Source organism: Cibotium barometz, chromosome 33 (genome assembly GCF_041138505.1).
Source record: "Cibotium barometz isolate CiBa-2024 chromosome 33, ASM4113850v1, whole genome shotgun sequence".
Classification (NCBI taxonomy): Eukaryota; Viridiplantae; Streptophyta; class Polypodiopsida; order Cyatheales; family Cibotiaceae; genus Cibotium; species Cibotium barometz.
In genome coordinates this window covers 38,651,742-38,667,523 of record NC_141078.1, presented here as the reverse complement: position 1 = coordinate 38,667,523, position 15,782 = coordinate 38,651,742, and the positions used below count along the sequence as shown (strand labels likewise).

The 15,782-nt window shown below is 40.1% G+C and overlaps 2 protein-coding genes across 2 annotated transcripts; both read left to right on the top strand.

Annotated features, from left to right (window-relative positions):
• The first annotated feature begins 4,808 nt into the window (after nt 1–4,808).
• On the top strand, nt 4,809–5,324 carry LOC147619548 (uncharacterized). The gene has a single exon (XM_086773461.1). It carries the CDS (start codon nt 4,809–4,811, stop codon nt 5,322–5,324), a length of 516 nt encoding a protein of 171 aa, XP_086629587.1.
• A 7,841-nt stretch (nt 5,325–13,165) lies between these two features.
• On the top strand, nt 13,166–13,687 carry LOC147619547 (uncharacterized). Its single transcript, XM_086773460.1, has one exon. The coding sequence runs from the start codon at nt 13,166–13,168 to the stop codon at nt 13,685–13,687; it is 522 nt and encodes a 173-aa protein (XP_086629586.1).
• Nucleotides 13,688–15,782: the final 2,095 nt, after the last annotated feature.

Genomic DNA, 15,782 nt, shown 5'->3' with positions numbered 1-15,782 from the left:
ATTTCTAAGACAAAGCCTGACAAGTGGTCTCTTTGGGAGAGTAATATCTTCCAATCTATTTGGAAATAGAGAAAAGTCAAAACTACAAAGTTTTAGGAATTCTAATGGTGTATAAAAGATATCTCGGTGATGGTTCTCTAAAATTGAGTTCTAAGGTCTCTTTGAGAGCATTCAAAATAGCCAAAGTTGTGTTTTCAGCATGAAACTATAAAAAATAGCCAAGTGCCCCACTTGGCATTTGAATAACTCAAAAATGAAAGGAATTTTGGTTTTCTAGAGTCCCATACACTCTTGTAGAGTTTCTTGCTATCTAAAACTTTCATGTTTACATCAAATCTGATTCTAAACGTAGGGAGAGATGAGCTCTTCGCAAAATAGCCGTAAAGAAGGTTTTATCTAGAGTCTAGTCATATAACTAGTTAAATATTTTATCTTCTATTTCTTTATCTCCAAAAGTGTTTATTCTATGAGTCACACCCTATATCAACTCGGATTCTCTCATATATGCACTTATTGATTTATTTATTTAGTATCAAAAGAATTTAAAGAAAAATAATAAAAAGAGTGTTTGTGTACTTCCTCGATATATTTGCTAATGCCTTGATTCATTGTTGGGAATCCATGTCTACTCTCCAGAAGTCTTAAAAGAACTCTTGAAAGATTTGACAATTCTCTCAGATTTGTTGTTAGGGCTGCAACTTGCAACAACAACAGGTATAACTTTGCACACAGTTATAAGAAACTACTCATGTGGATACTTGAAATTACCAGAACATGTGCAGTCTACAACCCACCGCGGGCAGAATCACCAAAATCAATTGTATGTGAAGGTCGACTCTAAAAATACGTCACCTTTTTCTTTTTTAATCAAATTTTGATTTGCATGTCCATCTACACACTTAAAGGCTTCATTTGAGTATACTAACTAATTGAAATCTCAATCTTGAATTTTCACTTAATTTTAACACTTAGAATCTTTACTGCTAGAAAACCACTGAAAACCTGCTAAAATCTGTAGCATCCAAAACTTAAGATTATCTTCAATCATAACTTAGTTAATCTCGGAGGTATGTTATAGAAAATAAAAATTAAAGAGAACAAAATCTAAAATTAGGATATATATATGTAAATATGATCTCAGTTTGCACAAAAATCGAGGAGCCAGCTGGCAGTAGAATGGAGGAGCCAGCTGGCAGTAGAATGGAGGTGGCGGGAAAATCAAGGTTTCCACCCCTAAAAAGGGAGAATGGATGGAAACGGACACATGTTTTGTCATCGCACATGTTTTGATCCTGGTCATTAATGACCTCGCGAAGGGTGCAACAGGCACTCATGGTCAGATTTGACCTCGCACATGTTTTGATCCTGGTCATTAATGACCTCGCAAAGGGTGCAACAGGCACTCATGGTCAGATTGTGAAAGGGATTTGGGAAAATCATGGAAATGTCGAGAAGTTATGGCTGTACTTAGGGAAGGCATGCATCATGAAAAAGGACCTCTACCTCTCCATTGAAAGTCTAATTCAAAAATCACTGTGCAAAAATTTCTCCCTACCCTATGCTCTAAGCTCTACCACTTCTAAACTATGCTTTCACCCACGTCTTTTGTCGCTCAACCCCATCACACTCAATGCTAAAAAAATGGTGGAATTTGACTACCTTTCATCCAGCTTATACAAGGAGGAAGAAAGGCATGCCTAGTGGCTGGAGAGAAAATGGGGTTAAAGAAGTTTGTAGAGCTACCTTGGGAGGAGCTTTATCACAACTCAAAGGCTGCGGAGTAGCTAGAGCAATTGCAAAAATCAAATATCATCATGCTCCCATCAGGTGAGAAAAGGGTATTTAATCCTCTTTATGTGGCCGAAGTATTCAAACTGTCGGGGTGAGATCCAACCAGCCGATGAGGATGATTTGATTAAGGAATTTGTCCTTGCCACATCATAATAGCTGTGGACTATTTTGTACAATGAGAAAAAGCCAATGCTCACAATACTATCAAATTCTTGTAGAAGTAGGTCATTTCTAGATTTGGATGCAGGTTGGAGTTGGTTGTGTGACCAAGGGTCACACTTTGTCAATGAAGTGATTTATTTTCCCATGAAGGGATTTGTGGGAGTACATAGAAACTATTCACCGTACTACCCACAAGCCAATACCTAGGTAGAAAGCACAAACAGAATATTATGTAGCATCATAACAAAAATTGTGTAAGCAAGGTGAACACAAATTGAAAATACAAGCTTATAGTTGCACTTTGGTGCTTTGGGCATATCAAACATCTTACAAAAAGTGGAAATTGGGTTTTACCATTTTGGTTGACCTATGGGGTTGATGTTGTAATATCTATGAGATATAAGTACCCAACTTGAGGGTTAATCAGAGACATTGAGAGTTAGTAACGACAACCAAGAAGCCCTTAGGCTTTACTAGAGTTTTGATGACAAAACTCATATCAGGTAGGGGGATGTCAATCATATTTTAGGATCAACAAAAGCACTCTCTACTACATATAGGACTAGCAATAAGTGCTATGAAAGTTATAAATATTACAAGAAACGTTTATCATGATCAAGATATTAGTTACTTTTAACTTTTGGTGTCTAAATGCGAATAAGGGACACATGTATATAAGACATTTTCTAGAATGAAAGGATACAATCCCCCTTTGTGTTAATTCATTTCTTAATATCTCCTTGTCCTTGCACTTGTGTGTGTGTGTGTGTGTGTGTGTGAGAGAGAGAGAGAGAGAGAGAGAGAGAGAGAGAGGAGATGCTTGCTTGATCCTAGTACATGTGCCTCTTTATGCTTTGTAAGAGAGAGTGTACAGATTGAGAGAGTTATGTCTATGAAAACCTCTTGTTAATAATAAGTCTATCATTGGTGAAGCTTTGAGGTCATGGAGATCTAAAGAGAATTTGGGAGAGAGAGAGAGCTCGAGTTCCCTTCAAGCAAACACACACACACACAAGAGAGTGCAAGACACAAGAGACAGATGGATGGTTGAATTTTCTTCTATATTCTTCTCTTTTCTATATCCATATAACTAAAAATAAGAGTCCATACATAAAGGGAAAGTACTCTCCTACAATAACATACAAAATGGTCGGTCCATAGTGTGAACTCGACGATATGACCTGGTGCTATAACTATGCCATAACTCTAATACTCCAAATTTGTTGTCACACAACTTGTCATCCACTGGCGGCATATCAGCCATAATTGCCACCAACCGTATAAGTGAAGAAGCTATCACCCAAGAGGGTCATCAACCTGTGTCGTAGCACTAGTTTGTGCTATGACCTATTGCTACAACTATGCCATAACTCTAGTACTCCAAATTGGTTTGTCACATAACATATGTCATCCACTAGTGGCATATCATCCATAATCACACCAACCATGCCAGTGGCATAAGTGTGGAAGCTATCACCCAGGCATGTTATCAATGTTCCCTGTCGCACTAGTTGAGATCGATAGCTTAGCACTCCCCCTCGAGCTTAACTCCACACACTTCACTCTAAGTAAGCTCCTAAATCTGTGGAGCATCTCTATGCCCAATGCCATCATGAAGATGTGGGCCACCTGATTCTCTAGGATGACATATACTAGATCTACATCACCCGCTAGAACTTTTTCCCCCTCATAAAGTGATAGTGCACCTTAATGTGCTTTGTTATAGCATGGTATATTGGGTTGCTGTCGAATTGTATGCTACTCATGTTGTCACAATAAATGACAAGTGTCCTATCCATGGGCTCACCAATATCACCAAGTGTCACAATAAATGACAAGTGTCCTATCCATGGGCTCACCAATATCACCAAGTAGCTTTTGAATCCAAGCTACCACACAAGATGCCAAAGCAACACCTTTGTACTCTACCTCTTTACTCGACAAGGAAATTGTTTGATGCTTCTTGTTTCTCCAACTCACAACAACACTCACAAATGAGAACATAAAACAACTAGTAGATCTCATGTGTACACTACCAGCCCGATCAGCATTTGTGAACCCATGTAGTTGAATCTCCATACCAACCTTATAGAAAAGTCCATAATCAATGTTGGACTTTATGTACCTAAGAATCCATCTAGCCACATCCAAGTGTGGCTTCCTAGGAGCCTGCATATACTGACTCACAAGTCTAACAACATAGAACACTGTTGGTGGGGACAAAATAAGTAATATTTCTTGAAAACGAGAAACATTTGGTATCTTTCAAAGATTTCATTAAAAAAGTTTAATTTTCAACCTCTTTTTAAAAAGTGGTCTATGCATGCGTTGTCGTGCCATGGCACGTCTATGGTGTGAAACCACGCATATGAGGCCATTAAATGCAAATCCAGATGCATGGGATTAACTGCCATGACTTGAGTCATTATATGATGCCTAAGTACATATGTTCATATTGTAAATGAGGTTCAATAAGACGAGCTAAAACTGAGCCAGGTCTCAAAGCCTCTGTACATAAGTGTGGTGTGAATTATGGAGTTTTATGCTTATGGTAGACCTTGTAGTAGGGAACACCCTTCTCAACATGTATGGAAATGTGAGAGTATGTATGATGTAAGGATTGGCTTTGAAAGAATGCCCTTTTGAGATATCGTGTCTTGGAATGCCATGATTTCTGTGCTTGCTCAGAATCGATATAATCAGAATGCTTTGGATTTTTTTTCCACTGATGCTACTAGAAGGTTGATGCCAGAAGATTTCAAGTCAAGAAGGAGTTCAAACTTAGTACTTCTACTAGTTGCTGCATTTGCAGCTCTCCTTTTCCATCTCACACACCCTCTCTCTCTCTCATAGATATGGCTTCCCAAAAGGGTTCAACTACTGTTGCTGATGCTATAAAAGACATTGAGCTAGAAAAGGTGCAGGGTGCTTCAAAAGCTAAGTTTGTGAAAGTGGGCTCTTTTTGGGAGAATCAGACCGCTGTTATCCACATTCTTCGGAGATTTGGGTGCAAGCTATGCAGAGCTAATGCCTTGGAGCTGCAGAAGATTGTCCCCACTTTGGAGGCAAACAATGTGTGGGTTGTGGCCGTCGGCATTGAAAAGCTTGGCCTTGAGGAGTTTCAACAAGGTGGCTATTGGGATAGAGAGCTTTACATCGATAATGCGAAGAAGATACATCAGGCATTGAACATTAAGTTAGTTGGAATTCTAAGTGTGGCTAAGATGCTTTACGATGTCCGTGATGCTATCAAGAAAGCCAAGGCTAAGGCCTCTCATGGGTGCCTTACATTTCTACGATTGGTTCGATGCCATGGCCATCTCAGTAGGGGCAGAAAAGCCCAACCCAGCTATCTTCTCGGTGGCTTGTGAGATCTTGGGGGTGCATGAGGAGGAGGCTGTGCATGTTGGAGATGATCGTCGGAATGACATATGGGGAGCAAGGGATGCTGGTTGTGATGCATGGCTATGGGGTGAAGATGTCACTTCCTTCCAGCAGCTGGACACGAACACGCAAGGTGGCAGCTTGCGTGGCAAAGGTATAAAGGATTTTTTTTAAAAAAGGGAATATCCGATCAATAAGCTAAAAAAAAGGAGGCACAGTGTATTCGAATCAGAGGAAACTCGAAATTTCAGTTGCAAAAGTGAAGGGAGCCCGAATCTCTTGCGGGAAAGGGAGAAAAACCAGAAAAACGATGCATATCAGAAGAGAGGTGTGCAAAAAATCAGAACCAGAGCGACATACAACCAGAGATTTTAAAAATCACGACTGCGGCTACTGTATAGGGCATCCTGGGGCTTGATTTAAAGAGGAAATGAAGTACTATCTAGTGATATGATATTCAAGAAATCTCACAATACATGAAGAAATCAGAATCTGGCGCATACGACAGCGAAGCAAAATATGAGAAAAGCGAAAGCCATAAATTCGCTTCTTTTTTTTCTTTCTGAGATAAGTAAATTTTTTTTTATCACTTACGATTTTAAAAATCGTAAAGCCCTTAGATAGTTACACTATCCTTTTTAAAGCTTTTGGATAAGGCTTTGGGTAAGCTTTTTTTTGTTGTTTTGGAGAATCTTGGAGTAAAAACAAAGAGATTCTTGGGACTTGGATTTAATTTTCTACTCGGCTAGATTTTGGAATGCTAGACATGGAATTTTCTAAAATCACATGATTATGTTGTACATATGCCATATGTCATCTTTTGCTTTGTGAGTTGTTGGAATCTGAAAGCAGGTTTTCATGAGATCAAGAGACACCTTGAAATGATGGAATTGGCATTATATGATATATGTGATGTGAATGGACACATGTATATGGACACATGTATATGGAAATCTTTTGAAGATTGTATTATGCCTACATGTGATATGTTTGAAGCATTTGGAAAAAGAACCAGGAGATCTATGCTTGAAACTGGTCATGCTCTTGACACACAATTTATGTGCAATCATCAAGCTGAATTTGGGGATGTATTGAAGTGAATTGGCACATGTACATGTCAACAAAAATGGTGATGTCTTATGCTCCTTGAAAAGCTATCTGTTTTGGTTCCATTGCCGGGATTTTGGAAGCTATTCTCACAGCCAGAAGTCTCGCACTTTCCTAGCGATACCGCCCACGTCACGACAGCTCTTGGTGAACCCGACGTGAAACTGCTGGGGTGAGAGTGTGGTGGAATACACAGGGAAGCTATGGCTGAGAATCTTGAGGGTCAGGGGGTTCATTTTGACCCCGGGGTTATGCAAATGTTTCAGATGTTTACTATGTATATGCAACAGCAGCAAGCTGCTGAGAGGGGACAAATTTCCACGACTAAAGCACTGCAGTCAATTGTGAAAAAGGTAGATCAATTTGATGGTAAGGACATCACAAAGTACCTGCGTAATTACACAAAGGAAATGGAGCTAAACAGGGTGACTGAGGAGGATATGGTTCGAAGCTTTGAGCTGGTATGTGTTCCTGAAATAAGAGAGCGCATAAGAGGATTACAGACAGCACATGGTGGCAGAAATTGGGAGGAGTTCAAGCTTGCTTTAAAGGATGAATATTTCATGGAGGATTCTGAGCGACGGGTGACCAAACGAACTTTCTTGGAATGGGTCACAAAACCCAAAATGGGAATTTCTGCCACCACAGAGTTACTAAGAGAGTTTGAGAAGCGCTATGCCCAGCTAGAGCGAACAACCTTGGATAGGGAAAAAACAGAGCTCTTCTTACAAGCAGCTGGGAAAGATCTCCAAGAAAAACTGGAAATTCTCCTTGAGGATAAGGATACAGAGCAGTAAAGAATGATTGGAATGATGTCGAGGATGCGGTCACCATGCTAGCAAAGCGACAGCGAAGGAGGGATAAAATGGTGATGAGCTCGGTAACTCCTATAACTGCTGTTACTCTTGAGAACCTACCAAAACCAGCTGCTGCAATCCCAAAGATAGAAGGGCCGATGGATGAGCTTATTAAGGGCATGCGAGACCTAAAATTGAAGATGTCCAGGATTGAAGAAAAAGGGCTACCATTAGGGCAGGCTTCTATGCAAAGGCCTCAAAGCAAAGAAGGGTTTACATTCAGATGTATATGGTGTGATGACCCAGAACATGCAAAGAAAGACTGTGCTAGCTATAAAGAAGCCCTCAGAAATCAACTTGTGTTTTTCAAAGATGGAAAAATCCATCTTACAGAGACTGGTCTTCCATTAAGCACAAACTTTGGGAAAGGAGGGATGAAAAAGCTGGTTGAGGATATGGCTGCTAGCCATGCCATCTCTATGGTTGAGGCAGCAACCTATGGGTTAAAGGCTGGTCAATCGAAGCAGGAATCTGAGAATGATGAAGATTATGAGAATGAAGATTTTTGGCCATCAACAATGGAGCTAATTGCATCAAAGAAGGTGTCTAAATAGGCTTTGCATGAGGCAGGTGATTGTATACGTCTTGAGACTGGCTGGGAAGAGCCTGTGGATTCTTTATCTGTTCATGCCTACATTGCAAAATGCCAGAATAATGAGGCACAGGTAGAGGAAAAGCGTAAGAGGGAAAATGAGGAAGGAGGGCCATCAAAAAGGGTCACTCGTGGTAGTGAAAAGAAGGATCCCGGGCCATCACATATGCCTCCACCGCATACCAGACCTCCACAAGAAATATCAATGGAAGAAGTGCCAGCAAAAATGAAGCATGAGAAGGGGAGAAGGGTAAAGGGAAAAGTCCACTCTACAAGCTTCAATCTGATATTGAAGCCGCAAACAGATCTCAAAAAGGTGCTTGAAGAGAGGATTCTAAACAGTAGGGTGGAATTTACACTAGGGGAAGTCTTGGGAATTGCAAAGAAAGAATTCCATGATGAGATAATTGATATTATACGGAGGAAAAGACAGTCCATAATTGAATCTATTCCATCACAAGGGGAGACAAGCACTTCCAAGACTCATGGAGTACAGGTACAACAAAAGGAAGAGAGAGAGAATGTGGTGGAATGTAATCACTCTGCTGAAGGGGCACGACAAGTGCGCTTTGTGGATGAGGATGATGAAAAAGAAGTTCTTACAAAGAGTCATTATTCCAGGAGCCATTGGGCAAGAGCAACCACTGAAACCCTTATCAAGATTGGTGACTTGGAAGAGCCGTATGTCGCTCTAATTGATCATGGGTCTGAAATAAATCTTATGGCTAAAAATCTCTACAACAAATGTAAGTGGCCAATGGATGTAGATCATGGGTGGATGATTAAAGCAGCTAATAACTCATCTGGAGAGCTCTATGCAGCCTGTCCAAATGTAAGGGTAACTATAGGGGATGTGAAAGATGATCAGAACTTCTTTGTTCAGGAGATGTCATCGTATCCCCTCATCCTTGGGCAACCCTACGCTATGAGGATGGAAACAAAGGTTTTGGATGATGGCTCGGCATATGCAAGAATAAGGAGTAAAGATGGTAAGAAAGCTGTTCAGTTCTTGACAGTTTGCATTAACCATGAAAGGAACCGTGAGTCTCTTCGAGCACAGTCACTCCCAAAGATAAACAGAGAATTCATGAATTACAGGGAGATGAGGGATTTTGGCCAGGTGCCATTGTAAACTGGGATTCCAATGGTACAAGGGAAAATGAGTTCTCGCAGGACTCAATCAATGTAAATAACTTTTCAGCAAATTTTCAGGGATTTTCTAGCTATGGGTCACTGGTCTTTGTAAAAAGCAAAGATTTGAAGCGTGGCATGCGTCGACATGTACAAAATAAACAAAAAAGTCTTGAGCAGTGTGGTCTTTTGGAGAAGAATGAGTTTATTTCAAGGGTGCTTGATGAGGTGTCATTTGTGGATACTATGGGTGTACTTTTTGCTATGGAAAGAGCATGCTTACAGGGTGGAAATGAGATGATACAGGTGTCATCTGTGGGGATGTATGATATAATCTGGGAATTTGAGGGGATGGAATGTAAAAACATGAATTGTGAGATGGATGCTCATGTTGATACAAAGTACAAAACAGTTGCAAAGAAGGTGAAACCAGTTGCTTTGCCCTTGCCACCAGAAAGCAAGGAGAAAATAGATGAAGCCTCTATGCAACTGAATCTCAGAGATCGGAAGAAAATTGGGCATAAGTTTACACAGGAAACCCTAAAAGAGCTGAAGATTGGTGAAAAGGACTTTTTGTTGCCAGTTGAAAGGGAATGCTTTGAGGAGATGCTTGTAAAACATGGGAAAGCCTTTGCCTTTCAGCCGCATGAGATAGGATGTGTTGATCCAAGCATAATAGCACCAATGGTGATCTTCACTGCTCCACATGTGCCCTGGAACCTGCGGCGGCCGATTCCAATACCAAAGGCTCTCTTGCCAAAGTTGATGGAATTACTAAAAGAGAAGATCAGGATGGGAATTTTGGAGCCATCATGCGCTCCATATTCCAACAGATGGTTTACCGTGCCAAAGAAAAATGGAACATTGCGCTTCATTCAAGACATGCAACCTGTAAACAAGGTCACAATCAGGAATGTGGGAGCAGGTCCGATTGTGGACGAGTTTGCAGAAGCATTTGCAGGGAAAGCTATATACTCTACGGGTGATCTGTATTCGGGATATGATCAGTTTCAGCTGGATATACAAAGCAGGGACTTGACCACAATGAAAACTCCTTTGGGATTGGTAAGAATGTGTACCTTACCACAGGGAGCCACCAACTCAGTGGCGCATATGATGAATGGAATGAATAAAGTCTTACGAGACTTTATACCACAAATAACTATGCCTTTTCTGGATGATGTGCCAATAAAAGGCTGTGATGAGAAAGATAAAGATGGGGATTTGGATTCGAAGGAGTGCCGCAAGTTTGTGGCAAATCATATTAAAGATTGTGATATGATTCTATCCAGGCTTGAAGAGGTGAATCTTACTTTGTCTGGATCGAAATCAGTATTTGGGGTTGGTGAAGTGCTAATCGTGGGGCATCTTTGTAGTACTAATGGACGCCGACCTTGTCCAGCCAAGATAGATGCAATACAAAGAATGAAAGAGATATGCATTAATGTTACAGAGCTGAGGAGATTTCTTGGTGCATGTGTCTTTTATGTTATATGGATCCCGCATTATGCACATGTAGCAGATCCTCTTTATCAACTTTTGAGGAAAAATCAAAAATTTTTGTGGAGTGTAGCACATACTAAAGCTATGTGGAAGCTGAAATATTTGCTCCAATCATCACCTACTCTAAGGAAGGCAGATTATGAGTGTGGCAAGCCTGTGATTGTTACAGTTGATGCTAGTCCTACAGGGATAGGATGGGCAGTAGGGCAAGATGATGAGGATGATCACAGATATGTAATCAGATTTGGAGCAAAGGTATTAAGCATTCGTCAGCGAAAATATCCGCAGATCAAGAGGGAGTTATGGGGAGTAGTCACTGCTCTAAAATGTGAAAAAGAATATCTTATTGAGGCATCTATACTTGTGGAAACTGATTGCTTGCCACTCCTTGGGATGATTGCAAGCTGCACCACTCCAGATATCACTATGCTTAGGTGGATTGCCTATATCAAGTCACTAAATCCTGAGTTTGAGCATATTGTAGGAAAAGATAACCCAGTTGTAGATATGCTATCAAGAGCCAGGTATGAAGATGAAGAAGGGATGATTAGTGACATTGATGATGTAGGTACAAGATTCTATACTACTGCATATGCAAAAGGGGACCATACTTGCTTATCAAATGCACTTGAGTCTTTTAGTGAGGAAATGTATGAAGGAGATTGGTTGCTTATTGGTCAATACTTGAGTACTTTAACAAGACAGGAAAATTGGTCTGACTCAGAATTTAAGAGGATCCGCAGAAAAGCATATGGGTATTTTCTAAAGGATGGGTACCTGTGGAAGCATCCTAAGCAGAGGAATGCTATGCCACAGAGAGTCATATGTGATAAAGAAACTCAAGGGGAGCTCATGAAAGAATTCCATGAGAGTCTCTGGGCTGGACATCGAAGTGTGTGGGCCACCTTTACCAAAATAAAGGAAAGATATTGGTGGAAAGGAATGTACAAGGATATTTCCCAATATGTGGAAACATGCATGATGGTATGTCAAATGTACTCAAATGTGCGACATCGTGATGGCTTACAACCAACCTACCCACCTGCCATGCATTACAAATGGGTAGTGGATCTAGTTACAATGCCTTTGGGAATTTGGCAGATGCGGTACATAGCACTTGCAAGAGAAGATTTGACAAATCAGGTGGAAGGGCGTGCTCTTAGAACAAAGAGTACAGAAACAGTATGCAAATTTCTCTTGGAAGATGTGATTTGCCGGTATGGTTGTGTTGGAAAAATAATAGCTGACAGAGGTGAGCTAGATGTTGAAGAAGCAAGGGAATTCTTCTCTAGAATTGGCATCAAATTAGCCCTAACATGTGCTTACAACCCTGAGGGCAATGGTAAAAGTGAGCGAGGACATCCTCCAATCATTAAAGCTTTGGCTAAGGCATGCAGAGGAAGAATGCGAGAGTGGCCAAGGCTACTACCATATGCCTTATGGGCTGACCGTACAACTCATAGCTCAGTGACAGGATACAATGCCTGCAGAATTAATGTATGGTCAGAAGCCAGTAATGCCAGTTGAAGAAGTAGTTCCAACTTGGAATGTATTACCCTGGGTGGAAGAATTGAATAGAGAAGATATCCTTGCATTGCGAATAAGACAGCTGGAGAGGAGGCCTGAAGATGCAGAGCTTGCTAAAGCTCGTTTGAAAGATGCAAGGTTGAAAAATAAAGAAAGATTTGATAGAAGACACAGACTCCAGCCAAAACCTATTGAAGAAGGTGATTGGGTCCTAATGTATGATAGTAGCCTTGACAACCAGTTCACTGTTCAAAGAAAGTTTGCAAAAAGATGGTTTGGCCCTTACATTGTCAAGCATGTGCATGGAAATACCACGTATACCCTGTGCGAGCTTGATGGAACAGAGATAAAGAATCTGGTAGTAGGCAAAAGGATCAAGATGTTTAAAAGAAGGCATGACAGTGATCCTTTTGATTCACAGGAGACTCAGGATGAGAGGCTTGACAGTGATAGTATGGATATGGTTGAAGAGGAAGAGGATGATCTTCCTGGTAATGTAGAAGATGAAGACGACATCAAGATATATGTGGATCTTGATGATGATTTGGCACATACCAGAGGATGTGCAGGTTTAGAGGGGGTGGATGTCGTGCCATGGCACGTCTATGGTGTGAAACCATGCATATGAGGCCATTAAATGCAAATCCAGATGCATGGGATTAAGTGCCATGACTTGAGTCATTATATGATGCCTAAGTACATATGTTCATATTGTAAATGAGGTTCAATAAGACGAGCTAAAACTGAGCCAAGTCTCAAAGCCTCTGTACATAAGTGTGGTGTGAATTATGGAGTTTTATGCTTATGGTAGACCTTGTAGTAGGGAACACCCTTCTCAACATGTATGGAAATGTGAGAGTATGTATGATGTAAGGATTGGCTTTGAAAGAATGCCCTTTTGACATATCGTGTCTTGGAATGCCATGATTTCTGTGCTTGCTCAGAATTGATATAATCAGAATGCTTTGGATTTTTTTTCCACTGATGCTACTAGAAGGTTGATGCCAGAAGATTTCAAGTCAAGAAGGAGTTCAAACTTAGTACTTCTACTAGTTGCTGCATTTGCAGCTCTCCTTTTCCATCTCACACACCCTCTCTCTCTCTCATAGATATGGCTTCCCAAAAGGGTTCAACTACTGTTGCTGATGCTATAAAAGACATTGAGCTAGAAAAGGTGCAGGGTGCTTCAAAAGCTAAGTTTGTGAAAGTGGGCTCTTTTTGGGAGAATCAGACCGCTGTTATCCACATTCTTCGGAGATTTGGGTGCAAGCTATGCAGAGCTAATGCCTTGGAGCTGCAGAAGATTGTCCCCACTTTGGAGGCAAACAATGTGTGGGTTGTGGCCGTCGGCATTGAAAAGCTTGGCCTTGAGGAGTTTCAACAAGGTGGCTATTGGGATAGAGAGCTTTACATCGATAATGCGAAGAAGATACATCAGGCATTGAACATTAAGTCAGTTGGAATTCTAAGTGTGGCTAAGATGCTTTACGATGTCCGTGATGCTATCAAGAAAGCCAAGGCTAAGGCCTCTCATGGGCGCCTTACATTGCTACGATTGGTTCGATGCCATGGCCATCTCAGCCGAAGTAGGGGCAGAAAAGCCCAACCTAGCTATCTTCTCGGCGACTTGTGAGCTCTTGGGGGTGCATGAGGAGGAGGCTGTGCATGTTGGAGATGATCGTCGGAATGACATATGGGGAGCAAGGGATGCTGGTTGTGATGCATGGCTATGGGGTGAAGATGTCACTTCCTTCCAGCAGCTGGACACGAACACGCAAGGTGGCGGCTTGCGTGGCAAAGGTATAAAGGATTTTTTTTAAAAAAGGGAATATCCGATTAATAAGCTAAAAAAAAGGAGGCACAGTGTATTCGAATCAGAGGAAACTCGAAATTTCAGCGCTGCAAAAGTGAAGGGAGCCCGAATCTCTTGCGGGAAAGGGAGAAAAACCAGAAAAACGGTGCATATCAGAAGAGAGGTGTGCAAAAAATCAGAACCAGAGCGACATACAACCAGAGATTTTAAAAATCACGACTGCGGCTACTGTATAGGGCATCCTGGGGCTTGATTTCAAGAGGAAATGAAGTGCTATCTAGTGATATGATCTTCAAGAAATCTCACAATACATGAAGAAATCAGAATCTGGCGCATACGACAGCGAAGCAAAATATGAGAAAAGCGAAAGCCATAAATTCGCTTCTTTTTTTTCTTTCTGAGATAAGTAAAATTTTTTTTATCACTTACGATTTTAAAAATCGTAAAGCCCTTAGATAATTACACTATGCTTTTTAAAGCTTTTGGATAAGGTTTTGGGTAAGCTTTTTTTTGTTGTTTTGGAGAATCTTGGAGTAAAAACAAAGAGATTCCTGGGACTTGGATTTAATTTTCTACTCGGCTGGATTTTGGAATGCTAGACATGGAATTTTCTAAAATCACATGATTATGTTGTACATATGCCATATGTCATCTTTTGCTTTGTGAGTTGTTGGAATCTGAAAGCAGGTTTTCACGAGATCAAGAGACACCTTGAAATGATGGAATTGGCATTATATGATATATGTGATGTGAATGGACACATGTATATGGAAATTGGCATTATATGATATATGTGATGTGAATGGACACATGTATATGAAAATCTTTTGAAGATTGTATTATGCCTACATGTGATATGTTTGAAGCATTTGGAAAAAGAACCAGGAGATCTATGCTTGAAATTGGTCATGCTCTTGACACACAATTTATGTGCAATCATCAAGCTGAATTTGGGGATGTATTGAAGTGAATTGGCACATGTACATGTCAACAAAAATGGTGATGTCTTATGCTCCTTGAAGAGCTATCTGTTTTGGTTCCATTGGCGGGATTTTGGAAGCTATTCTCACAGCCAGAAGTCTCGCACTTTCCCAGCGATACCGCCCACGTCACGACAGCGTACAACACTGACAAGAAATGATAAAATTTTGGGTACTTTACACGTTTCTTACAAAAATTGACATGAAAAAAAAGACTTCATTTGCTTACTTTTTGAGATTATAATTGAAAATCTAACAATAAGTTTCCAAAAAAATGCCAAAATAGAGAAAATTTTTATTATTTCCATCTTCAATCCAGGGAAAAAAATGATACAACTATAAAAAGAAGCTATTTTCTAAACATATAGCTTATGTCATACTTATGGTTTCTCATAATAATTGCTATGTATACCAACACCATCACTAGTTGATGTGCCTTTCCCTGAGACTGTAGATGAGACATCCTCTTCTTCACTATCCACGAATACATTTTTTTCATCTATATGTACACTTGAAGCTTAGACTCCTTAGGTCATCTGCCATGTTAGCATGATTGAAGATGTGCTATAGAGTGCAAATATAAAAAACTATTTATATGATTATATTACAAAAGCGTTATCTTGATATATAGTTATTATCTCTATTATAAAACCTTATATTGGCTCTTAATGAGAGTAGTATTAAAATCCATTTTGAAGCTCTTGAGTATCACAATTTCTTAATTATATAATATATACTTTTTTTAAAAGAGTTTGTTACGTATAGATGAATTTTAAAATATCATGAATAAGATATTTAAAAGTTTTCTAATCTTTCTTGAAAAATAATTACACACTCATTTTCAAAGAAGACGTGTCCTTGATGTGACAAAAAGGGGGTTAAAATGGTCATTTTAGTTATTAAATGAGTTAAGAAAGCATGAAAAAGCTCACTTT

Excerpts from the sequence above, each read along its gene's own strand:
- LOC147619548 (XM_086773461.1), top strand. The coding sequence starts at position 4,809 with ATGGCTTCCCAAAAGGGTTCAACTACTGTTGCTGATGCTATAAAAGAC.
- LOC147619547 (XM_086773460.1), top strand. The coding sequence starts at position 13,166 with ATGGCTTCCCAAAAGGGTTCAACTACTGTTGCTGATGCTATAAAAGAC.